The sequence below is a fragment of the Zonotrichia albicollis genome, chromosome 8, assembly GCF_047830755.1.
Source record: "Zonotrichia albicollis isolate bZonAlb1 chromosome 8, bZonAlb1.hap1, whole genome shotgun sequence".
Taxonomy (NCBI): domain Eukaryota; kingdom Metazoa; phylum Chordata; class Aves; order Passeriformes; family Passerellidae; genus Zonotrichia; species Zonotrichia albicollis.
In genome coordinates this window covers 26,708,574-26,734,801 of record NC_133826.1, presented here as the reverse complement: position 1 = coordinate 26,734,801, position 26,228 = coordinate 26,708,574, and the positions used below count along the sequence as shown (strand labels likewise).

The window sequence follows — 26,228 nt, the reverse complement described above, 5'->3', positions numbered from 1 at the left end:
ATATATAAATACATAAAAATATATAAAATATATAAATATATATACAATATATTAAAATATATAAAAAATAAAATAAAACAAAACACCAACATATCAAAACGCTGTTGATCTTCCAGCCAAGGCTTGCATTGAAAGAGCATTTTTTCTGTGTGCTCCACTTATAAAAGAAGACAAGGATCAGAGACATCACAGTGTATCTCCTAGAGAGCAGCTAAATACCACAGTAGACATGGCAATGCCAGCCAGGATAGAAAGAGAACCCACCCAAATTTCAGAGCAGACTGTAAAATTAATTTGTTTTCCACAATTTGGGCAGTGGAGTCATCCCTGTCACCATCCCTACCAAGCACATCTCTGAGGGCTCTGTTTTCCTTTCTCATTGCATTTTAGTGGAGTATTTTGGACTTTGAGAAAGAGAAGTGCTACACAGAAGGTTCCAGCAAAATAAAAGGACTTTGAGGTCTAAAATATCTGTCTAGAATGGAAAATCAGATTGGCAGCTGTTATGGCCCAATTTATAAAGTTCTTAGAAATGCCTCTGCCTGAATTAAGGTGCAAATGGGACCATATGCCAAAGTCAATAGTATGGATTTGACTTGATAGCAAGTATGAGAGAGAGAGGAAGAAAAAATAGGAAAGAGGTGGGGGGACAGAGAGAGAGTAGCAGAGACAGAATAAAGAAAATGTCACCCCTCCATGGATCCCACTGGTGTCCAGGTGAGCCTCTCCATGTGGTTTTCTGGTGGTGAGGGTGCCCAGAATGCAAAGGGTTAATGTCTATTCCCACCTCAGGCCAGGTGGGGATGCCCAGGTGCCTCCCCGGCAGGGGATGCCGTCTGACTCTGAGTCAGCAGCAGACTCTGGGTCTGTGCCATTGCTTTGCACCCTGTGAGTTCTGGGCTGCAGGGTCCCTCTGGGGGGCACTTTGGGGGCTCTTTGATGGGTTATCACATTTCTTCTGTCAGAAAAAATGACAAATGACAGCTGCCCCCTCAGCTGCTCCCCACAGGAATGCCCCCTGGCTGTGGGGATGGCCCTTTGTGGGGCTGGGGGCTCCAGCAGGGCTGTGTAAGGGAGGATGGGTGCTCAGTGCCTCTGGTTCCACCCCCACCCAAAACCTCCTCCTCTTCATTTTGGGGGGCTCTGTGCAAACCTGGCCTCTGTGGGCTGTGCTCCCCCCAGGCAAACCCAGCCAGGGGTGGTTTCCTGCTGTGTCTGGCTTTCCTGTGGATGCATTCCTTCCCCACAACCTTGTCTGCCTCTCCCCAGAGCTGGGATGGTGGAACCAGAGAGTTCCCTTTGTCTGATCCAGGCAGTTTCCAGACAGGCCTCTCCAAGGAGGGCTGGACTTCAGTGGTTGTGGTTTCTTTACACAGCTCTTGCTGTAATGGGCAAAACTCCTTCATAGCAATGTGTAAGGCATGAACCATTTGAGTCTGACAGCAGCACCAAGGAAACTTCCCCCACCATGGTGCTGCTCTGTGGGCTATTATTTCAGTATTCCATAGGAAACTGCCTTTGGTAGGTCTGAAACCATTCCCTGTGTCCTGTCACTCCAGACTCTTGTCCAAAGTCCCTCTCCAGGTTCTTCAAGCCCCTTTAGGCACTGGAAGGTGCTCTAAGCTCTCCCTGGAGCCTAATTTTCTCCTGAAACATCCCCATCTCTCCCAGCCTGTCTGCATAGCAGAGGAGCTCCAGCCCTCAGAGCTTCTTCCTGGCCTCCTCTGCACTTGCTCCAACAGGTTTTCTTCCCTGTGCTGAGCACACCTGGGCCAGATGCAGCATTCCAGGGATGGGGTTCCTCAAGCAGAGGGTGGGCATCACCTCCTTGACCTGCTGCCCACCAAGGATGAGAGTCACTTTCTGGGCTGTGAGCGCACTCTGCCTTCATCTGCCATTCCTTCCAAGAACTTCCCAGGGCTGCTCTCTATCCCTTCTTTCCTCATCTTGTGTTATAGCAGGGATTGTCCCAACCCAGACTCAAGGCTTTGCTCTTCACCTTGTTGAATCTCATGAAGTTCCCCTGGTAGCATTCCTTGGATTAAATCCCTTTGAACCCTCTCCAATTTGCTCTGTCTCAGGTGTGTGAGCAGCAGTCCGAATCCACTCAATTAGCAGGTTGAGTTTGCCTAATTTGACAGGGCTGTCCCACTCCCAGAAGGCATCAAGGGCCATTTGCTCCTCACAGGATGCAGCCTGTACTTCCTCAGTTTTAAACTGCTGTGCTCCAACGCTGATATATAAATTTTTCTGGCTGTTTCCACTGCTGCAATTGCTGCCTAAAAGATTTCATGTCTCAGTTCAGCAAGCCCTACTCAAATGGCCACACTGTGTCATTTGTCATCATTTATATATTGCTTTGATAAGGAGTGAAGGAGGACAGCAAAGAAAGTGTGTTTCAACTGACTCTGATTAATTTTGTATTAGAAATTATGAAAATCTTGGAAATGCAAAGTACTGACCCAAATTCTGGGACACTGGGAACCAAGGAGTCAATCCAAAGATGAATTGTGACCCATTCATGAAAGGACTTACATCACTGTCTGTCACAGGACATGAAAGCTCTCCTTCATCCTGAGTCCTAGATCTCCACAGAGCTCTTCAGCATTAAAACAGACTTAAAATTGATTTTAGGTGTTTGCTTTTTTTTAGGTGAACTAATACAATGCTAGTTGGAGAAATAGAGTGAGCAGAACCAAGATCTCACATAAAATACATGGCAAAGCAGTGGGTTGGTTCCAAGCTCCCATGCTGTGCACTGGCTCCATGAAATGATGTTTTGCATTTATTTCCACTCCTTGATGAGCCACTTGCCTATTATAGGGCAATAAAACCCTAACCTAACTCCAGTCTTCAGCTGGTGCAAGCCCACACTGACTACAGCTATTTCCCCCTCACAAGGATCTTTTTTATCTCTGCAGTAAAAGTGCTGAAGCTATTTCCAGTTCTTCCACAGGGATGTAAAATGGGAAGAGAGATGGGTTTTCTCACTTACCTTCATTAATATGGTAGCCCAGGTTTTTCCACCAAATTCCAACAGAAACAAATCTATTTTTAACCAAATCACTACAGTCAAAGCCTTCAAGGCCTGCTATAAAAATGACTAAAGAGCATTTTCTGTGGTGTGCCTTGATGAAAGCCTTTTTATATTCTTCTAGTGGCTCCATGCAGGTGCCCAGCCAGCTCCTCAGGTCCAGACATGTCCGTGGAGGCTATCCCAGCTGGCAAGAGGACAAAACCTAAGGAAATGTGGGATTTGAGCTGCATCCCCACAGCATGACTAATTGTACCTCCTAAAAGCCTAGACCAGCTCTGTGCTACACCAGTGAGTGCCTCTTGCTCCCTCAGGCCAGACAGGCTCTTGCAGGTCAGGAAATCCTGGAGTCACCAGGACATCTGAGGCTCAGGAATGATCACAATCTTCCTCTCTCCTCCTCCATCCCCTCTTGCTATTCACCAGAAGCCCAAAAACAAGAGTGGCAAGAGGAAATTCCTCCTTTTTTTGCTCCCTAAAGAGTCCAACTTTCAGCCCCCATTTTCCCATCTCCATGCCTTGAGATGTCACATGAGGGAGGACAAGGACTGTAGTTTGGATTGGCCTGTTGTGGTGGGGAAATGCTCTAAGGGGAGGAAATCTGGGCAGGGAAGGTGATGGGAGCACCTCACTTGATGCTGCTGTACCAGCAGGGTGGGATCACAAAGGATAACCCTTGCTCCAGTGCTCCTCAGGGACAACCAGAGGTGATGTAGCTGTCACCTCCAAGGCTCCATCTTTCCTGAGGTGAGAGGTGGCCAGGCACTCTTTGGAAAGCATGTCTGAAGACAAAACAATTATTTCAGTGGTGGGATGAGGGCCTTGGTGCTGGGAGGGGAAGCCAGCTCTGCAGAACGGGGCTGGAGCAGGATGCAGGGTGCAGCATCCTGGTGTTGGTGCCCATGTGCAGGCCCAGGGCTCGTGGGGGTCTCTGTGGTCAGGATGACTCCAAAATGTCAGAGAGTCTCTTTTCCCAGCCTGGCAGTGGAAGGAGTCAGGATTCTCCTGTTCTGGTTCTCAAGGTTGTTTATTTTCTCTTATCTATGACATTCTTTCTCTGACCTGCTGAGATCTGTCTCGCAGGTCAGGTTGAGGCACAGTGCCCATCCTTGAGGCAGTGTTATCTTTTTATACTAAAAACTACATGTACACTATTTACAATAACTTCCCAATACCTATCACCTATGTTAGACAGTGTGTTCCTACCTTAAACCAATCCAAAAGTGCCACCATCACCCAGAAGATGGAGGCCAGGAAGACGGAGAAAGAAGGACAAGGCATGCCCAAATTCCTCCATTTGGGACCCCAAGCCCCCATTCTAAAAACCCCAAAATTCTACTTTTCACCCTGTGACAAACTAACTGTCACTCTACTTAAACTTTCGTGGTTTGTAAATCCTCATATAAAGGTTGGTAATTTTTTTCCATGGATCAAAATCAAAGGCTCTGTGCAAAATCAAAGGCACAGGGTCTTGGGCTCTGTGCCAAGGTCTCTGAGCCCCCTGGCAGGGGCTCGAGTCCCCCAGGGCAGCCAGAGGAATTTCCTGGGTTCTGACACAGGGCAACACATCTCCCTTCAGCCATTCATCCATTAACCTCAGGAGATCTCCCCAGTGTGCACCCCCAGCAAATTTCTTTCCTCCTGCCACATCTGGGAATGCCAGCTCCTCTCCATACCCACATGAGGCTGGCCAGTGGTGAGAAAAGCCCCAGATTAACCTGTCTGACAAAACAGAGTCTGTCACACTGCCTGGGAGGAGGAATAGAGCCAAACCCAGCCCAGCTGCCTGGGTGGGAAGAAAGCAGTTATCACTGTAAACTCCATATACATTATTTATCAAATGAAGCCTCTGCAGCAGGAAGATGATTCATGTCTCTGCTCCAGCTCGCTCATGTTCTCTCTGTCTTTTCAATGGGATGTGATAGAAAATCTTTGCAGGCTCCTTGTGGTCACTGACCAAAGGTTGTTCCCCTCCTGAGGAGATGCTGCAGGTCCCCAAAGGGCCTGGAACAAGCCTTGCCCAAGGAAAATCACCCTCCAGCCAGCTCCACCGTGGCAGCTTTGCTTCAGCCTCAAATCTGTTCCACAAGTATCTGCTGCTGCTCTCTACATTCCAGGGAAATTACAATGGGAAGGCAAGTAGAAAATATCTATTATTGGAAGGTTCACACAGCACAATCCCTGCTGCTGCCTGCCAGGATGCATGTGCATGTAAATCAACTGTAACGTGCTGTTTAGTGTGAGTAATATATTAAAAAAAAAGGAAAATTTGAATTTTTTCCAGTATGGGGCTTATAAAGCAGGTTGGGGGAAAGTCACAGCATACTCAACTGTGATCACATCAGCTCTGCTTCATCTCTGTGGTGTAAAATTACATATGAAGGGGAAATTAATCAAAAATGCACCAGGTGAGCATTCCTTTTCCATCCCCCTGACTTTGGGTAGGGTATAAATGATGTGGCAAACCAAAGAGCAAGTAAAAACCTGTGCTCATTTGACTTCAGCAGGTGGGTCTGCTTTTACTGAAAGCAAACTGAGTTCCTGTGTGCTCCTGCTCAGAGCTCCCAGGGGAACATGCTCCAATGCACTAATTATGGTTTAAAAAAACAGGGAACTAGTAGGGATTTTCCTGTGCTGGTCCACAGCACTGTTCTCCATTTAAATTAAGTGGTTTTTTGTATGGGATGACAGAGGTTAAGGTGCATCCAAGCTCTTCAAGGTGACTTTGTGCTTCACTGCACTCCCCTTTATCTTCATCAAGGCATGTGCTCAGTCTGTGCTGGGGGTAATGGGTGGCAGCATTTTGGCAAAGCAGCATCCCAAGCCAGGTTTGCATCCTCTTCAGCTCAGCCCTGAGGAGCTCTGGGGTGATTTGCAGACTCTAATGCAAGGTGACAGCCAAGCAGCAGCCAGATGAGCACGAGCACTCACTGCACCTGAGCAGAATGCTGGGAGCAAAGGGGGAAAAAAGCCCAAAAGGCTGAGAGTGATCCAAATCCCCATGGCTGGTCATGGGGTGGGAGTTCCCAGCATAACTGAGGTGGGATGAATGAACCATGGTGTGGTAATTACATATCTTCTGAGAGGAGAAACATGGTTCTCCCAGGAAAATCATGGGAAGCTGTGTAGAAGCTGTGGAAAACTTAGACAAAAGAATTCAAACAATTATCATCTCTCTTTCTGTAACCATCGTTTATACATCTGGTTCTCTAAAGGGTGCTATTCATAGTCATCAATGATGTGAAGATGTTTCTACTTTGAGAACAATCAAGTATCACCTTAGGGAGTCACATTGTAAAAAGACCCAGCTGCTTTAATTAAACCCTTTTGCCTTCTGATCCACCTGAAGACTGGAGTCATCTTTCTGTCCCTGACTCAGCAGTATCACATGGAGGCTCTCCTGCCTGGTTTTCTCCATGCAGGAATGCCTTGGTTGGAAAAGCCAGGTGTCTGCTAAGGAAGGCAGGAGCTTCCCCTGGAATGGAAAATGTAAACCCCCTCCCTTCAAATTACTATTATAATTTAGAAATTAAGGGCTCTCAGGCAAAGATGTGGGAATAGGAATGACAGTTCTGTACTTGGACAATTAAAAATACAAATGAATAGTACAAACCAACACTGCCAGAGTCAGACCATGCCCATACCCCCTCTGTGCCAGGGAGGTGTCCCAGCCCTATCCCATGGGGGCTCAGCCCTCCTGCAGTCCCAGCTGTGGCTCTGCTGCAGCAGGGATCCTGCACAAGGGGGGAGTTTTCCTCTGCAGCTCCAGGGCTGCTGCAGATGGGCCTGGGCTCCCTCTGGCAATGCAGGGCAGCAGAAAGCTGCTCCTCTGGGAATGCAGGGGGCAAAGGCTGCTGGGGTGTCCCAAAGCTCAGATTGGATCCAGGTAGGAATGCTTGGCTCCTCCCCTGGGCAGAGCATCTCCCCATGGGATGCTGGAATTGGATCAGCCATGCAGGGACACTCACTGGCCCATGGACAGAATATAATTAATAATTAATGGCCCATGGACAGAAGAGATCTCCTGGAGGGAGGTTTGGCTGTGGCAGAGATAAAGAAAACTGCCCCATGAACAGCAGAGAACTGCCCCACCTCTGACAGATGGGGATAGAACACACACCCTGCTTCACCTTTCAGTCTGAGACAAGGAGGGTGAGTGGACACTTCACTGACAAGTCCTCCCTTATCCTGACATCTGCAAGTCTCTGCCTGTGCATCACCATGCAGACAGACAGACGGATGACAGAGGGATGACACTGAGTGGGGAATGGGGAGAGGTGACAAAGTCGTGGCTGTTGGAGGGGGAGAAGAAGGGAGGTTTGTCTGCCCTGGCAGCAGCACCTTTGCAGTACTGTGCTAGTGGAGTCCACACCATGCAGCTCCTACATCACCCTCCAAAATTAATTACCAGTGCCTCTGCTAAAGATAAAACTGAAATTATATTTATTTTTGTGCTTACATTCTTGTTGCCATGTAATTAAGTGCTACCATGTAATTAAAGAGGATTTAGAGGGTATTTGTGCCCTGTGATGTTCCATAATTGCAGCTAATTTCTCATTTACAGCTTCTAGCATCTCCAGTGGAGCTCCAGGAGCTGCTGGGGCAGGGACAATGGCCATCACAGGGCTTGGGAACACAGTGCAGAGCTTTAGCACTGAAGGCTAGCATCTTGAAAGGTCTGTCCCCATCCCAAAATCATGCTTCACAAAGTTAACCTCTCCCCAGGCACAGGGCAGGAGTGATGACCCAGAAGCACCTCTATGTGCAAATGGAGGTGCTGGTGAGAACAGCAGCAGGAGCTATCCCAGCCCTGGCCCCAGCTCTCCCTGGTAAAACTCCTTAAACTCCCAGAGACACCATGAATGAAATAAACCCTTCTGCAGCATGCAGGCCTGCTGATGGGGGTTCATTTCACAGCTCCCTGTGAATAAATGCATGGTGTGAAGTGCAGGGTGTGAGGACTTTGCCTAGGCAGGAATCCCAAAGGACAGGGCTCACAAGTTGGTGTGGAACTGTAAGAGCCTGAATGAGGGATGTGGGACTCCAGGCAGCTCTCCAAAATGCAGTTTATTCAGTCCAAGACATTTCAGCAGCCTAGGGTCGTGGGTGACAGAGCTGTGCCTACAGCTGTCAGCTCCAGCTGCAGGCAGGCCTGGAGACCCTTTGGTTTTGGTTACAATGCATTATAGACTTTTCTTTGCTGAGCATCTTAATACAGCAGAACCAATCTACACCTTAACTTTTATCTATAGCCTATCATAACTACTATAATTACCATATTCATGTTACTGTTATCCAGTCACTAAAAGTTAGTACATTACAGTTTAAGCTAGAAGTTCTTTTTCAGTTTTTTTTGCAGCGGAAAATTCTGAGACCTTTTTTCTGCTTGCAGCATGTGCTGCCTTGTTTGCCTGTGCTCTTTCTGCTTGGTAAAAACATCTTGTTTGGGGTGAGTTTATCCTTTGCTCTAAGCCATACAAACCCCTTCTAACCAACACCCTTTGCCTCCTTGGTTATCCAGTAAGACTGGCTCAGGAATTCTTTTCTTCTATATCAAAATTTGCTTTCATTTCTATTCCTTATTCAGACTCTACATTCAAAAATCTTTCTGCCAAGCACACATATCTGTGAGACTTTCTTGGCAAACTTTCATCCTTCCCAACATGGAAGAGCTCAGTGTTGGCAGGCAGCAACTCCCATCAGGAGCTGGGATTTCAGGCACCACTGGACCAGGCTGGTTCCTCTGGACTCAGAGGGGAATGGGTCACCTTCCTTCAGGACACTGGGCACTGTGGGTGCTTCTAGGTCTTCATATTCATGCTGGAGAAGAGAGGGAAGCCTTTACCCATGAGTCATCCTGTGCCACAGCATTGTTCCCAGCCTGGGCTGCATCCCAGCATTGCCCACAGGGCACTGGGGCTGGTGAAGAGGGACAGGCAGTGGCCAGAGCAAGCTCACTGCTAACAGATCTCACTGTGAAATTGGGCACACACCTTGGTCTTCTGTATAAAATTAGGTGCCCACCTTGGCAAGCCAGTCACAAAAGGTAATTTTGCACTGAGCAAGAATTTCTTTGTGGCATGTGTTTAAACACAGTTTGACTGGGGAATTGATAATGTACCTGTAAATATAAATATTTTATATTTATATATATAAATGAAGATAGCACCAAAACTTACTCTTTAAAATGCTGGGATAGGCTCAGATTAAAGCTGGCACCCTCACTAAAATCAGACTTAACCTGGTGATTCCCAGACTTCACAGGAGGCAGCTGTTGAGGTGATGTGAAGCCAGTTGTGCTGGATGCAGACTAAATGTGAAAATAAAAGGAGATTCCTCCCAAAATCTCCGCACTAAGCTGGTGTTTTCTTTCTTGTGGGAGTTTACAGAGGCTATTGATATATTCCATGGCAATTCAATAAAAGAATATGTAATGAAAGAAAGACATAACGTAGGTGTCTATGACAGAGGTGTGTGTAAATTTTTAAACTGGCAGAATTTGCAGTCAGTTGGGAGATCCATAAATTTCTTCGTCTGCATGCAGTTAGGGAAAACTGGTAAAAGTATCAGAGTATTTCATCCTTAAAGGTGCCACTGGTCATTTGCTGTCTGAGGGCTGATGGTGACAGCCTGGGATGGAAATGGAAACACTCAGCTGTGGTTTTCTGGTGTGGTGCAGGTTTCCTTGTTGGTCCTCAGCTTTGGCCCCATAAGTCCACAGGATCTGGCAAGCAAGCAACCACTGTTAGAGTGGATGGTTTGCTTCTCTAAGCCCTCCACCTCCTTTAATTTCCCCAAAATCCTGCAGCAGGCATTGTTTAGAGGGGTGATAAGGGTTGTAGTTAAGCAGAGGGTGGTAAGGGAGGCTTCATTTGATTTCACATAGCAAGGACCTTCACTCTTTATGGAATTAAGACAATGAAAACCTTTTTAAACAGAAAAATTACCCATCAGTAGGTCAGTCATAACTGGGTACCAGGGCTGCTTCCCCTCACAAGGCTGCAGGAGGGAATTGGTCTGCAAGACATGCTGCATCTCTACACTTGCTCAGGAGGCTCCTAATGACAGACCAGTCTAATGACACTAAATTTGCAGCAGTTTCAGCTGCTGAGGAGAAATATTTTCACTATTTCTCCATTAGCAGTGGAGAAATGGTGGAAATAATCCAGTGGGACAGGGAAATCACAAGAGTTTCTTGCTGAATCACAAAGCAAAGCAAAAGCAAGGCACACACCACAGGGTCTGAGAATCCTAGAATCATTTGGGTTGGAAAAGACCTCTAAGATGAGGGTCCAACCACGAATTTGGCACTGCCAAGCCCACCACTGAATTATGTCTCCAGGTGCCCTATATATAAGATTTTTAAAATCCCTCCAGGAATGGTGATTCACCCATTCCCTGGGTGCCAGTGCCTTGCCATGCACACATCCTCACCTGTTGCTTTAGGATACAAAATAAAACTACACTGACACTGGACTCTTCAAGGTAAAAAAGAGGGAAAGTTTAATTCTGACACCAACATTTATAGATTTCCAAAAGTGACAGTGGATTGGAGGGTGACAGTGCCGCTTGTCCAATGACACTGGACAAAGTCTATAAAATTTCTCCTCCTCCATAAAATAATGTAAAACAGGAAGTTATTTACATAAAGTTTTTTTAGAAAGTTTGTTACAAAAATGTAAAGATTAGAAGGTTTAGAAGAACTTAATAAAACAGGGTGACACTCACCTGCCATGGAACCCAGGAGAGATTTCAATGCCAAGGCAATAATGATGCTGATGGATGGGAATGATGAGTTGCCCTAAACCAGAGTACAGCAGCCTCACTTTGGAGATCCCAAAAAACTCCAGAGCTGGGATTCTGAGTTTGCAATGCAATCCATGTCAGTTTTCCAGCTGTGTGACTGCCTTGGAATGATAAGTCTAAGGCTGGGAAGCCAACAAGAGTCACCATGGAGCTGAATTTCCTTCCCAGTGAACCCCAGAGGAAAGATGCATGGGCTGCACCCTGCCAGAGCATGGAACAGGCACCATCTGCACCAAGCACTTGGCTTTGGCAGCCCTGAAAAACATCCATCAGCAGGTTTTGGCTTTTGGAAAACCTGCAGGACACTTTTCAACACAAAAGTCTGTTTGGTGGTCCCCAGGATGAGGAAAGAGATGAGAATCTTGACTCCATGTTTCAGAAGGCTGATTTATTATTTTATGGTATCTATTATATTAAAAGAAAATGATATAATAAAACTATACTAAAGAAAGAGAAAGGAGACATCAGAAAGCTAAAAAAGAATGATAATAAAAAATTCATGACTGACCAGAGAGTCTGACACAGCTATCAGTGACTGGTCATCAAGTAAAAACAATCCACATGAGACCAATCCAAGATGCACCTCTTGGTAAACCATCTCCAGACCACATCCCACACCCATCAGATAATTATTGTTTTCATTTCTTTTCTGAGGCTTCTCAGCTTCTCAGGAGAAAAATCCTAGAGAAAGGATTTTCATAAAATATCCCAGTGACAAAAAGTCCAAATAACACACTCAGAGGATTCCCACATCCCCATACCCTGGGGTCTCTCCCACCATTAACAGCAGTGGGAGCAAACCCATCACAGAGCTCTGGCTCCTGCCAGTTGTGCTCCAGCAGGGAACACGTCCCAGCTCTGATCACAGAGTCCAGGGACTGCTGGCTGTCAGCAAATACCGGCTTGCCTCTGCCATGCCAAGGAAACAGGCAGCAAACTCTGTTTCTTGATGGTTTGTTGGTCAGCACTGAGGATGAGCACAGGCCTGAAGTCCAAATAAATCTGATTTTCCAGTTGGTCATCTGCACCAAACAGCAGTGCTTGGGTTTACCTGATGTTCAGAAAAAGGGAATGCAATCAATGTACATAAATAGATATACACACATATCCATCTCTATATGCAATGGGTAGATTTAGAGATTTCTCACTCAAAAAAAACCCCCATTCGCTTCATTTTCACATCTTTAGTGACTTAGAAAAATATTTGTTTCTTCAGCCATGTATTGTGTATTAAATTTTTTTTTTTTTCTCAAGCAGCTTCCCAGGCAATATTTGACTTTATTTTTTTTAACCAAAGCAATTCATCAAAACTGCCACGAAAATAGAAATACTGTTGGACCATCCAAATGTTAAACTGTCCCCACAAAATGCCACAGATAAAACTGCTGGCATCACACTCATAGTGCAGATCTGATGTCTCTGCACCCATCCTGCAAGAGCCCAGTTTGCATTTGCTACATTCACATTGCTAAGTTATAAAAAAAGGGCTGAGATGCTGCATTTTGGGGGATGCTGTTCCCCCATCCCCCAGTGATTTTCCCCACCATTAATGACTTTCTCAGCACAGCTGCTCCAAGCATCCCCACACACAGGTTTCCTTCTGCATTCATCCTCACAAAGCTGCTCACACAGATACAGCCCATCAGCAAAATGTAAAAATAACTGAAAAGATATAATTAGGGTGGATGTGCTATGGATTTAATAGGGTTTTTATGTTTCTTCCTTTGCTGGCCCATAAGGCACAAATCCTGGATGGAGAGAGGCTGATGGGGAGAGAAAGAGAGAGCTTTGCTGTGGTACATGTTTGGCAAAACCCTCAAATATTTTTCTCAGTTTTCTATTGCCTGTATTTTTTATTGAGCACCACAGAGAAATTGCAGCAGATTGATTCTTTCACAGCTCCCCAAAGTTGAAATGCTTTGGAGCCAAAATCTCAAAGCCTGCCAAACTTCATAATTAACTGTAATAACTCTTTAATTTGAACTTTAAATCAAACACTCATGTTTCAGGGGGATTTTAGGGGAAAAAAAAAAGGCAAAACAATCTAAAAGTAACCAGTTCTGGTAAAGTATAGAAGCAGCCCCAAAGGTTGTGCTGTCCTATCCTGGTCACACTGAGGCCGCTCTGGGATGGAGAGGCATTGTGCCAGTCAAGCAGAAAGTGAAGGAGAAGGACATTGACAGCAGACACCAGCAAAGGGACAGGCCCAAAGCTGCCCTGGATGGGAGCTTTTCCAAGGCCACCTCTAGGGATGAAGGAAGGAAAGCCATCCAGAAGGCCACCAGCCGGGAGTTTTGTCTGAACTTAGGGACAACAAAGCCATCATTTAAAAAAAAGACTAAAAGCAACCTAGGTGAATTTGGTCTAATGCAAATTTTCCACATTAAATGACACAGAAATGGGTTTATTTTCCTTGTGAAGGAGGGATGAAAAATACACAGTCCTGGCTCTGTTCCCCCCACCAATGGTTTTTGATGGTTCTGTCAGTGCAGTGTGAGCTGGACTGGGATGCATCAGGAGCACAGGAAAATGAGGAACCCAGAGGAGGAATGTTGAATGTTTGTCTCCCCAGGCAGACATGAGTCAAGCTTCCAGACTGCTCATGCAGCCCCAGAGCCCTCCCAGCCCACCCTGGCTGACTTCACTGTGATGACTCCTTTAGGGAAAAGCAAAAACTGGTGAAACCAGGAACAGGAGACAGAGCAGGACCAGAGAGGGGATGGAGAGTATAGAGTTCAGGAATGCATTCACAAACTTAGTAGGGCTTCAGAGCTGCCAGCCCAAGCCTCTGGGAAGAAGTTGAGGATTAACAGGAGTGTCTGGCCTACTCTGGGTTGGAGGACACCAAGGAGCATCCACCTGTCCTGTGGATTCAGCTTGGTTTGAGCCTGAACCATGGTGACTTTTCACCATTTCACAACTAAGAGCCCAACCAGTGATATTACAAGAAATCTCCCTGGCATCATTCCCTAGGGATGCCAACATTCCCACAGCATCATGCCCTGCCCAAGGGGCAAGAGGGAATGAGGCCATGACTTGCCACTCAGAAGGAGAGCTGGGCAGCTGTAATGAATGTACTGATAAAGAGATTCAGATCAATAAGGCTGGCAGTTCCTAGCAGCAGATGAATGGGTTCAGTATGTGGGTTACAGAGTGGTTAAGTGCCCAACCACCCTGCTCAGTGTCATTAGTGCTGTGTGTGTCTGCTCACCCTCCTTTATCCACCATCATCTCCCACTCCCTCACTCCTGCACCCACACAGAGCCCCTCTCCCCCATCCAGCTGTGCTCACAAACAGGCTCTGATGTCTCTCTTGAGGCAAGCTGGATGCACAGAGGGGGAGAGGAAGCATTTCATTGCCCTGTGCCTAAGCTGCTCCTGTAATCCTGCAAGGAGTTTTCCTTTGCAGCACAGGCCTGGCTCAGAGCAGCTGGCCCATGGCCACAATTACTTCCACTCTGAGCACACACAAAAAGCCAAGGGAGAGGCCAAGGAGGGGGTGCTGAGATTTGAGCACCAATGAGTCAATCAGAGGCAGTCAGTGTTCATTAGTCCCTGTCCCTTCCATTGTGCAGGGACAAGGAATCTCCCTGTGGGTCAGCCAAGGCCACCCAGGAGCCCAGAAGGCAGAGGAGGACTTAAGGGAGTCAGGGTCTGAGAATGCAGCCCCAAATTGCAACTTACAGAGCCTGTGAACACAGTCAGCACCATCCCATTGCAGAGTTATTTCTGTTTTTCTTGCTTTTCCTAAAAAACAGGGGGGGAAAAAAAGGAGAGCTTACCAAAGGAGTTCCAGGTGTTGTTGGAGAGAAACCAGCAAACATATATTTTCATTCATTCAGGGTAATGGGGGAGGCAGGGATGTTCCCCAGGGAGCTGGAGAGGAGCTCCAGAGCAGGAGGGCCATTAGAAGCAGAGGTAGCAATTGCTCGAGATTATGGCATTGGTAGAAGCTGGCAAAGTAAGATGTGGCAAGTGGCCCAGAGATGAGTATTTGGTGCTTTGATAGCACCAGATTGTTTCCTAAATAAAAAAAAAAAAAAAAAAAAAAACCAACAATATCAAGAATCTGTCTTCATCACTGCTCAAGGGCTGTGACAAGGTGTTCCCACCAGCCATGGGTTCCATTCAGGGTTGATTCAGGCTCCACCAATGTCACAGTTGGGATGGCCACGATACACAGAGTAATACAATTTCAGAAAGCTTCAACCCATACAGAGCACCACCATACCACCTCAGAAGGCTTCAAGCATCTGCCCTTCTGGTTCTTCAGCCCAACCTTTTATCCTCTGCTGTTGATGCATTGCACCTGTGTGCCCTCTGTTCCCTTTGGTGGTTGCTCAGTGCCCCTGGGCACTCCATGGCTCATTGCTGTCAGTGCTGCTCACCTGCTGCTCACAGCTGCACCCACTGGGGATGAGGCTGGGCTAGCCCCACTCCCAATTACCCCAAACCGTGTCCCTACACACCAAAGCCAGCAGGACTGCATGTGGGTGAAGTTGGCCCCACATGTCTAGATAACAAGAAGGATTTGCCTCTCTGTGCTGAGGTTTCAAGGCTAACACCAACCATGCTCTTTTGCTTCTGTGTTCCCAGGCCCTCCCCGCTCTTGGCTGACCAAGACTAGCCTGGAAGGCTCTTCCCTCTCCCAGGAAAATGGGGACTGATGGTGAAAACCCGATCCTGAGGAGTGTGGTCATCAGCTTCAACTTGCTCCTGCTGGGCGCTGTCCTCAAGCCGTTTGAGTGCCACCTGGAGGTGATGACAGAGCCGGCCCAGAGGACAGCGGTGGATGAGGCAGCTGGCCTCACCAACTGCAGCCCACCCACCAAAGAGCAGCCCATGGTCTTCCACCACATCTACAACATCAACATCCCCCTGGACAGCTGCTGCTCCTCCATGTTCAAGTCTTCGGGCGAGGAGGTGAGTTCAGAAGACGACCGGCTGGCAGAGTACACAGAGCAGACCTCCGACAGCGAGAGCCAGGTCACCTTCACCCACAGGATAAACATGCCCAAGCAGGCCTGCAAGTGCTCCACCTCCCTCCCATCCCTGCAGGAGCTGCTGAGCAGGATTGAGATGCTGGAGAGGGAGGTCTCCATCCTCCGGGACCAATGCACCTCCAATTGCTGCCAAGAAAATGCAGCCACAGGTAGTAACGCCATCCTGTTAGCTCTTGCTGGGGGCTGAGGGCTTGAGAGAGAGGCAGGAGGAATAATGCAAAACCTGATGGTGCCACTCAGAGTGTGGCAGAGGAAAACCAGTGTTTACCCATTGTGGGGCTGTGGATTTAGTGAAAAAACTTAGCTAAAGTCCTCTAAGTCAGGAAAAGCCCTGGGAGGGCTTTGGTCACTTGAGTGCCTGTCCACACTCTGTGAAAATTCCATAAAGGAGAGAGAGCTGAACCCCTTTGGGGATGAAATTACAGCTGGTTAGGGGTGAGCAGGGGGATCTCCCAACTCTGCACTCCTCCCAGCACTCTTAGACATGTGCCACTGCTTGTGGGACAGGGGGCAGAGATGTGGCTGCTGCTGTCCTGAGCTGTCCCTGGGCTGAAGGCAGCCCCATGGGAGCTGGCAATGCGCCCCTTTATCTTCTCTGCAGGGGGAATGAACACGTCTGAAAAACTGAGTTAAAAAAAAAAGCATTAAAATATATTTAAAAAAATGAAATAAGCAAACAAAACCTTTAAAAAAGGCACAAAACCATCAGCATGATACTTCATCTGAATAAAAACATGTACTTTTGTGGAAATCTCCAAGAGGTTTCGTTCCACCTCAGCTGTGCCCCAGGGTCAGGAAAGCTGCATTCAGCTGAAATGAGATGGGTCAGGAAGGTTTGGGCTGGCAGCTGCATTTCCATGGTCCAGGAGCCAGCGTACTGATAGTTCTCCTTGTCTGGAGGAAGAGGGGCTGTCCCAAAGGGCATCCATCCCAAATGCAGCCCAGCCCTGCTCGTGGCTGCAGCCCACCAGGGCTCCTTGCAGGGAAGAAAACACTAAGCAAGGAGATCCACACAGGGCATCTTTCCAGGGGAAAAATGCTTTTCACACCAAGAACAGCAACAGAAAAGAAGATAAATTAAAACCAACTCTTTTACCCCCAAGGTACTCACTGCATTTTTTTTATTTTAAAGTTTTGCAGCTATTAGTGTGATTTTTCCAGTGGAAGGACACATTTTTCTGTGTGCAGGACACATTAAAATGAAATGGGTGCAATCAATCCTCAGGTCAAGAGTTCCACCAAAAGTGGAACTGGTGAGGGAGGGAGAAACAAGGATGGACACACACCAGGGTGGCTTGGGCTGCATCTATCATTGGCCAGTGGAAGTCAATGTGTTCCCAGCCATGGCTTCAGCCCACATCCACCAGCTGCATTAATAACTAAGACAAAATAGGAAACACCAGTCTGTGCAAAGTGAGGGTTAAAATCACGCAGGAAATGCTATGGGAAAAACCTGTTTTAAAGGAATTAATTTGAAACTCTGATGGGCCTATTTGGGTTACTTGCAACATGCATAGACAGTCCCATTAAATATTCATTGCTTGGTGGAGTCCCCACTCCCATCACAGATGTGCCGAGCTAAAACTGGAATAATTTCATTTATTTTTACCAGAGTTGCTTTCAATTCACTGCACTGCAAAGGAATCAGGATCCCTACCCCACCACCCAAGGCAATTTCCCTGAGGAAAGCCTCTTTTCTCCAGCACACTTAGAAGCATCCTCTCTTATCTTTTGATAACTCAGCTAGAGGCTGAGATCTGAAGAGATCCTGCCTGGCATTCCCAGCATTTGCAGTTTGCATGGGAATTGTCCTGCAAGTAACCCAAATGTGTCTGTCTGGCACAGCATGTAACTGAGCTGCTTTTACATATGCATCTGCTACATCCCCCAAGTGGGAAAGCTGCTCAGAAAGGTCAGCTAGGATGGAAATTTAGCTGGGGACAGAGTCCTGGGGCTTGGGGGTGTAAATGTTTCCCATAGTTTGGAGGAAACACAGAAAGGGCTTCTATTCTTCCTTGGTTCATATTAAGAAAAGTAATACAAATCAGCAAGGAAAAGTTAGCCTGTCTGGGATAAACCCTCGGCTGGAGCAATGGCTCTGTTTGAGGGCAAACCAGAGGAGCACTAGCAGTGTCAGTGACTGGTGCCTTCATCCCCATTGTCCCTCCTCCCCCCAGAGCATCCTGTGGGTGCCAGGTAAAGAGGAGGCATCAGAGGTGCTGGCCACAGAGCCCTGGTGCTGTCCCTGCTTTTCCACAGCCCAAAGCCAGCAGTTCTGTCCCAATCAGGTTCTCCAGGATAGGGATGAGGATGATGCCTTTGGGTACATACCTGCTTTGTAGACGAGAGAGAGAAAGCAGCCGAGGATCTCTCAGCTATAAAAAGAAGTGTGTAGACGTGAGAACAGAGGAGTCATGGCTGGTGCAGAGGGTTTCTCCAGGGAAGGTTTTTTCCAGTAAGAAGTCTAGGGAAGTTCCTGTTGAGTGCTGAGCTGGAGAGAAACCAAAGGGAGCACCTGCACCACCACAAGGCTGATGGCACCCATAGTCATGTTATGGGGGGCACTGCTCCCTCGGGAAATATCCACCCAAACCCCACCAATTCTTCCCCTTTTAGCCCTAAAGCCACCAGTTTACCGGAGAGAGAACTATCCCCGCCTTGCCTCACACCTTATCCAGCCCTTGAGAGGGCTGACCCGAGACCAACCCCGACCTTTTCCACCTCCCACCCGCCGGGTTCTGACCCTCGCTCCCGCATCCTTGCAGGGCAGCTGGATTACATCCCGCAGTGCAGCGGCCACGGGAATTTCAGCCTGGAGTCGTGCAGCTGCGTGTGCATGGAGGGCTGGGCGGGCAGCAACTGCTCGGAGCCGCTGTGCCCGGGGGGCTGCTCCAGCCGCGGCGTGTGCCTGGAGGGCCAGTGCATCTGCGACAGCGACTACGGCGGCGAGGACTGCTCCCAGCCGCGCTGCCCCGCCGGCTGCGGCTCCCGCGGGCTCTGCGTGGACGGCGAGTGCGTGTGCGAGGAGGGATTCACCGGGGACGACTGCTCGGAGCTGCGCTGCCCCCGCGACTGCTCGGGCCGGGGCCGCTGCGTGAACGGCACCTGCGAGTGCCACGAGGGCTTCGCCGGGCACGACTGCGGCCGGCAGCGCTGCCCCGCCGGCTGCGGCGGCCGCGGGCTCTGCCGCGACGGGCTCTGCGTCTGCGAGACAGGCTACGGCGGCCACGACTGCTCCGAAGGTACGGCAGGGGGTGTGGGGCTTGAGCCGGGCTTAAGTGGTGCATAAGCAAGGGTTTCGAGGTGCGCAGAGTCCCATAGGAGCGCCGTGAATCTGGGAGAAATCCTTACCTGGCGGAGAGCATCACTTGGGACACACTGAGCCCCGCCGCCCCCCTCGCCTTCCCGTTATCCCTGTCCCCCAAGACGCTATGGACAAAAGTCTGGGAGGTGAGCAAAAAGCTGGTGAGGTTCATCCCAGCCAGCCAGGGCTATGTACAAATCACAAACAGGATGAGACTGCTAGGAATGTGCCTTGAGCTGTTTGTTTTCCAGCATCAGCCTCATTACATGGTTATGACAATGGGAAGATGGCATCAGTTCACATCCCAGGCAGCAGACCAAGAACTTAATGCTACAACTTACTTTAAAAGTTTTTTGACCAACCACACAAAGCAAAAGCATAAGGACAGTAGTTCCATCCAACCACTATAAGCACACGTACCTTTGGTTAAAACAGTGCTTGGTTATTTAGAATATAATACCTACTTGTAAGCCTTAAAACACAATACACAAAACTCCATTATTCAGCTTAGAACTTACTAGTATCTTCCTAAACATACTTTTCTACAACTTAAAAAAATTAGTCTAAACAAACATCAACACACAAACCATTGTTCTATTTATCCTTACTTTTCTACTTCTTACCTAATTTTTCTACCAACCAATTTTATAGCTACTACTTAACTCCTATCACAATTCTACTGTCTGTAAAATGGTACAATTACAATTTTCCCAAAACCCTCCAATTTTATAAATCCCCACACATCCCAGCATGGGGGCTAAACAGTGCAATGGGTTCTCCTGAGCCTTTACCTTGTTATAGCCGTTCAGACAACCACAGGTAGCACATAACCCCCAGTCTGTGCCTGTGGCCCACCAGCAGACCTACACAGCCTCCCACAGGAGTGGAAGAATAAGCCACACATAAACTGACGCTCTCCATACCTCTGTCCTCCCCAGTGTCTCCCCCTGAGAACCTGCGGGTGACGGGGATCAGCGACAGCTCCATCGAGCTGGCCTGGGACAGCGCCGGGGCAGCCACTGAGTACGTGGTGTCCTACCAGCCTGCCGTGCCTGGGGGCACCCAGCTCCAGCAGAGGGTGCCTGGGGACTGGAGCAGCATCACCATCACGGACCTGGAGCCAGGCGTTGCCTACAATGTCAGCATCTATGCAGTCATCAGTGACGTCTTCAGCAGCCCTGTTACCTCCAGGGTGATGACCAGTAAGTATCCTACTGCACTTGTTGCTGGCTGCCCATGTGTCCTGAGGGGATGCTCAAGCTGGCTCACTTTTTACATAAAAACTTTCTAGCAGCAGAAACTTGAGCCTTCAAATAGAAGGGGGAAAAAAATTGTATCAGTATAGGGATATAGGAAAGGAGGAAATGTGTCCACCCTCTTCAGAAAGACTCAGTTTGGATGAAAACCTGGATGTCTAAAAAAAAGAAAAAACTTCCAGGGTTTGATTGAAGCCCCCAGAATGTGGCCCAAAACATTACATGCCTCTCCTCAGAGAAAATACTACAATATAACATGTAAATCTCAGGTTCTCCTCCCCCTCCTGAACAGATGATTCCCTGTGATGACTCCCCATGATGGGGGTGATGGTGCAGCAAGAGGGGATGCTGCTGTGCATCAGGAGAAACACAGTCCTGACCAGGACCGTGATGCACAGAGGAAAACAGGAGTATCAAGCTGTAATGCCAGCCTCCAGAGGGGTTTCTTGGAGACTAAGGATACAGGGGGCATGGGAAAAACAGAAACTATCCAGACACCCCTTTGCAGCCCCATCCTTCACTCTGTTCACATGATAACGCAGTGGGATGATGCCTCAGTGTCCATAGGTCCAGGCATTTCCCTCTTTTCCTTCCCACCCATATGGAGCAGGGGAAAAAGAATTTTGCTAACAGACACCAAAAGTGTCCCTGTTTTTGTTGCCCAGATAACAAAATACCCACGGGGAGCAGGGTGGGTACAGCACGGGCACACCCACCCCTCTCTGCTCACCACCCCTGCTCCCTTGCAGACCTCGCCACACCACAGGGGCTGAAGTTCAAGACCATCACAGAGACAACAGCAGAGGTGCAGTGGGAGCCCTTCTCCTTTCCCTTGGACGGCTGGGAGATCAGCTTCATCCCCAAGGTACTGCTGCCACACCCCTGCCACTGCAGGGTGCATCCAGTGAGAGCATCCTCAATCAGCTTCCAATTACCGCCTTTCCCAAACACCCAGCCTGTGTTTGCCATTTCTGTGCTGCATATCAGATTCCCCAGACTGCCAGCCTGTGTTTCCCCATTAGTTTTTTTGTCAATGCATGTCCTCAAAGAAATGTCCCCAAAAAAATCCAGTGATGGGGAAAAAAATCTTCCAGCCTCACTCTTGTTGTCGCACCCTCTTTTTCCTTTCCAATGACTCTTCCTCCTCACCCTGCTCTTTACACAAAGCTCCCCAAAGCAGCCTGGATCCAAGTGAGCAGCTGCTGGCTCTCAGACAAGAACCTTCAGCCCCCCCCAAGTCACACGCACACTTCATTCCTGCCATGGAATTTTAATTTTAATCGCAGTGACGAGCAGGTAGAAACCCTGCCAGAAAAGATGAAAGGATAAAAATGTTGCCCTAAATACCCCATATTTTCTGTGCACAGCAACAAAAATTGTACATCAAGTATTTAGTCTATATTCATAATTTCTACACCATTTAGCCATAAGTACAGCCTCAATTGTACATGAAGCCTCTTTATAAGAGCATTCAAGCCCCAGAAGTAAAAGAAATGCTGATTAAGAGCTCAATTATGATGTTTTCACTTGTACAAAAACCTGCACTGGAATCAAAGGCAGCTCTGGGCAGTGGAGAACTGCAGAATTTGGCCCCAAAGTTTTAAATACTCTTAACTATGAAGTGTCCTTGCACAGCACAAAACAAGGGCCCAATTGCCTTAAATAACTCAATCCTCTCATTTCCAAAGATTGCTGGGAGATTATTGATGTGATGTTGGCTACATCCACACGCAAATTGTGTCAGAAGGTGAAGCTCATGTAATGCAGGTATAGACCCTGGGATAATTTGCAGTCACCATCAGGTGATCATTCAGGATTAAAGCTGAAAAATATCAGAGTAAAGCTTTTGGTAGGAAAAAATAGCTCTTTTAAACATTTCACTATTACTCAGGAATTAAGCTGAACAGCATTCCTCTGAAGCAAATAAATGCAAACCATTGGTTCTTTTTTCTGTTTTTAACCTTAAACTTAAGAATACATGGAAACATTTTTGGATTTAAAGGCAGATAAGATGCAAAATGAGGATTGTTCCTGGATGCACGGTCTTGGGTTGGGAAGGAATGTAGTTCACTGGGCTTTAAAGTTCTCAAATCCATGAGTTAAGACATAAAGTCACAGTCATGTTCCTGCCCATCAGCTGCCAAAATTGGCCCTTCTGGAGTCTCTATTATTGTCTTTTCCCCTAAAATTAGGCAGAGGGTGCTGTGTCCTTTACTGCCCTGCAAGCAATGCTTGCTTGGGTACATGCCAAAACATTGCCACACCTCAAACAAACCCAAAACCCATTCCCAAGGGCTAAAAACAAGAGTTGTAACAGCAGCATCACAACCTCTGTGAGAAAAACTGACCTTCTTCCCAAAAACTGGATGAGGAAATGCTAATTTTGGTCCTCAGCAGCCCAGTGAGGATGCTTGCAGCTTCCTGCAAAGCTCTTTCCACTCTCCTTCCATGGTCTCTGTGATGCTCTCACCCCTACAAAAGCATGGAGTGGGAAAAATACAAAGAGAAGACAGATTTAGCAAAGAAAATTAGGGAAGGTAAAATGGTAACTGATGGCTGAAATGGAAGGTTTCCTGTTTAATGAGAAAAGGGATGAATATGAATTGAGAGTTATGTGCAAAGATTTGTTTAGCATGTTATTAGTGAAGACAGCAGCAAGAAAAGATCCTTTGTCCAAGCACTGGCAGGAAAGGTGACATGTGCAGTTGTTTAAAGCCTCACAGTTTTTCAGGGCAAAACCACAAAGCAAAAATGAGTGTACTAAAGATGGCTAAAAAGCAGGTGACAGCAAAATAAAGACCTCACAGCTTCATACCTATACATCAACAACAAAAGGCTCCTGGCACCTGAAGAGCAGGGAAAACAAGCCTAGCTAAGGCTTTGGTTTAATCATCTTTCCTCTTTCTGAGCAGCACAGGCACAAATACACAGAAGCTGGGGAGGGAGGAGGGATTGGGGGGGATTTTGCAGCCCAACAACACAAGCACTCCACGCTTGGTGGGTGACCTCATCCCAGCTTTCTCCCTCCGTGCTGGGGTGTGCGAAGGTGACCATGTGATTTGGGGATGCAGGGTGGGCTGTGGAAGGATGCAACACGGGGGGCACCTCCTCTTTGTGCATCAGTCTCCCCCAAAACACTAGCTGCTGGGGGAGGGTTAATGCTTGTTTCATTCCCTGACAGAACAACGAGGGTGGTGTGATTGCCCAGCTCCCCAGCACCGTCACCACCTTCAACCAGACGGGGCTGAAGCCGGGGGAGGAGTACACTGTCACCGTGGTGGCCCTGAAGGAACAAGCCAGAAGCCCTCCCACCTCTGACAGCGTCTCAACCCGTGAGTGAGCCCCACCCGGGGGCAGCACAGCAGGTCCCAAAAATGAAGTCCCACGGGCAGGGATGAAACTTACAGCAAACATTTCAGCCACAGCTTCCTCGTGCAGTGTTTTGTCCCTTTCGCTCCTAAATTGTCACAAGTGTAGAAACTGTGGCGATGTTAATGGGGTTGGCAGTGAAGACTCAGTTCTGCTTTCATTGTATAGCTGGATAAATTATTCTTCTCTGCTAATCTCACATTTTGGAGGCTGGATGCCCTCAAGAAATATATCTACAAATGTATTACTTACTCATACATAACAGATTAAAACTCCCACCTGATTTTGTGCCAATAAATGCCCTCAACTCCCACCTATTCAGGCAAATCAGGCAGCAGGACAGGGAGCCAGGAGCAACAGCATGTCCATTCCTAACCAATTTGTTTGCCCACTCACTGGTCCTTCCTGTAGAGAAGAGAAAATTAAGCTGGGTCTTCTTGCTGAAGGAGATGCAGCGATGGGCTGAGCTCACGGGGGAGAGGAGGCTCTTCACACCAGATCTGGTGCAGTCTGCCTTGAAAGCCAGGCAACCTCTACTAGCTCCACCTGAGCTGTTCCGAGAGGAAACAGCACTTAAATAGCTGCCGGAGGGCTGTAATGAGGTGCTGCTAATTGAGGCAGCGGAGAGAGTGGAGGGAGGGTCCCTCCACCGCAGCAGGTTGTTGCAGGGCTAATCTTCCCCAGCATAGTCCTCTCCTCCTGCTTTGCCTCTGTGTTCAGCTCGATGTGGCTTAATAGAGACATCTCCTGGTCAAGCCAGAAACTTCCTTTCCCTGGGAAGTCAGTGAAAATAGAAGCTGGTACTTCAGACTCAAGGGTTGGCCTTTGCAGGGAGCGCAGGTGGAGCAGAGGGCTCCAGGATCTATGCTCCAGGGAACATCTCTGTGCTGGTGTCTGCCTTCCTCTGCAGCACCCCCAGAGCTTCATCCCCACCACCCTTGCTCTTCCTCAGCATCCTGTGCCAGGATCAGGCAGCAAAGGCATGGTTTTATGCCACAGGGCTAAGTAGATGTGGATCACCTGGGTGGCTGGACAGCATGAAGCAGTTGGAGATGGAGGGTATGCATGACCTGGTCTGGGCCAAGCTGGACAGACAGCTCCTACCTGAACACTGGGACTCCCGACCGTGCTCCCTCCTCTGCTGTTTTGCCCACAGACCTCACCTCACTACTTCAAGTTCCTCTATGTCCTTTTCTAACCCCTCCCCAGTGCTTCCCATCCCTGCTCACATGCTTGTCCCCCAGAACTTCAGGTGCAGCATTCAGCAGACCGTTATTGTATACTGTCATTATATTAGGCATAGTCTGAATTACAGAACCAAAGTGTGCTTTTTCACCCACCTTGTGACCATCTAAGTGATAACACAGGCTGCCCAGCAGGCTTCATGTATGAGCACTGCCATGGCACAGGAGCGATGGCAAGGCTTGGCTCCATCCATCCATCCATCCATCCATCCATCCATCCATCCATCCGTTAAGTCCTACTGGACTCAAAGCATCCATCAGCCAGGCTTGAGCCTGATATCCAAAGGTTGAGTGTTGGGGGGTGTAGAAGAAGGAAGGGCCCAAATCTCTGAAAAAAAAAAGATAAAGGCAGAAATGTTCAAAAAGGTCTCCCAGTAGATCTCTCGTATTAATTTTTCTAAAAACCACTTATCTGAAAGGTTTTTTTGGACACTAACCATAGCCCCACACCCAGCTAGTTATGAAGATTCACCAGAGCAGTTGCTTTTTCTCCTCTCTTCCCACTGCCAAGACACCAACAGATTTATGAGCTGATTCCTCAGTTTAAGGACAAACCAGGAGCTGGCACCAAAGCAGGAACATTTCTAGAGACATTCCTCAGTTCTCAACACTTGGATCTTGTCCTTGGCCCCATGTTATTTAACACATTGTCAACACCTTTCAAAAGACATAATACTGTTGCTGATAAATTTTGCCAATGATGGAAAGGATCAGAAAAGAGTAAATTGCATAGAAGAACATCAATAAAAGTTGTTTGGATAGTTTGAAGAGCTGGGCACAAAGGAAAATTGCATGTTTTTTTCAATGCAAAAGTACAAGCAGCTATCTTAGCGCAAAGAACGTGTGTTGCAGTTAGACATAGGAGTTTTATATCCTAGGAAATACCTCCTGAAAAAGCCAAAGAGGAATTATTGTCGACAACCAGCTCAAGAGAAGGGCATGAGTTGCATTATAGCTGTAATCGGTGTCAATGAGAGAGCTGATGGGTCTTGCTCTGGTGTCTGTAGAAAGCAGAGAAGGTTCAGGAAAGAGCCAGGAGATTGGGACAAAGGACTGGGAACCATGAGGACCAAAGTATCTTGGGGTCAGGGTCATGCCTCTTGCCCATGCCACCTCTCTCCCTTGTCCCCAAATCCCAATTCCAGCCACTTTGAAGGCCAGCCTGAAGCATCCCTGAACCTTGGCATCCCCAAATCTCCCCCCTTTCCCCAC

At 47.9% G+C, this 26,228-nt stretch overlaps 1 protein-coding gene and 1 long non-coding RNA gene across 3 annotated transcripts in view; one reads left to right on the top strand and one right to left on the bottom strand.

Moving 5' to 3' along the window:
* TNR (tenascin R) overlaps positions 1-26,228 on the top strand; it is a 78,215-nt gene that overhangs the window by 30,928 nt on the left and 21,059 nt on the right. Inside the window, exons 2-6 of the mRNA XM_074546331.1 lie at positions 15,437-15,992; positions 18,609-19,085; positions 20,086-20,349; positions 21,153-21,268; positions 23,585-23,735. Coding sequence (XP_074402432.1) covers positions 15,497-15,992; positions 18,609-19,085; positions 20,086-20,349; positions 21,153-21,268; positions 23,585-23,735 — 1,504 coding nt within the window. The 5' untranslated portion in view covers positions 15,437-15,496. The remainder of the gene's footprint in view (positions 1-15,436; positions 15,993-18,608; positions 19,086-20,085; positions 20,350-21,152; positions 21,269-23,584; positions 23,736-26,228) is intronic.
* LOC141729871 (uncharacterized) lies at positions 10,915-26,187 on the bottom strand. Of its 2 annotated transcripts, XR_012581434.1 has the most exons (6): positions 25,454-26,187; positions 25,113-25,344; positions 22,752-22,875; positions 18,175-20,454; positions 14,525-14,587; positions 10,915-11,891 (listed from the first exon to the last, which is right to left on the bottom strand). It is a non-coding gene; the product is annotated as an uncharacterized LOC141729871 (long non-coding RNA). The 2 variants fall into 2 exon arrangements; XR_012581433.1 differs by lacking the exons at positions 25,113-25,344; positions 25,454-26,187 and adding an exon at positions 23,809-24,971 and having other exon boundaries at positions 10,917-11,891.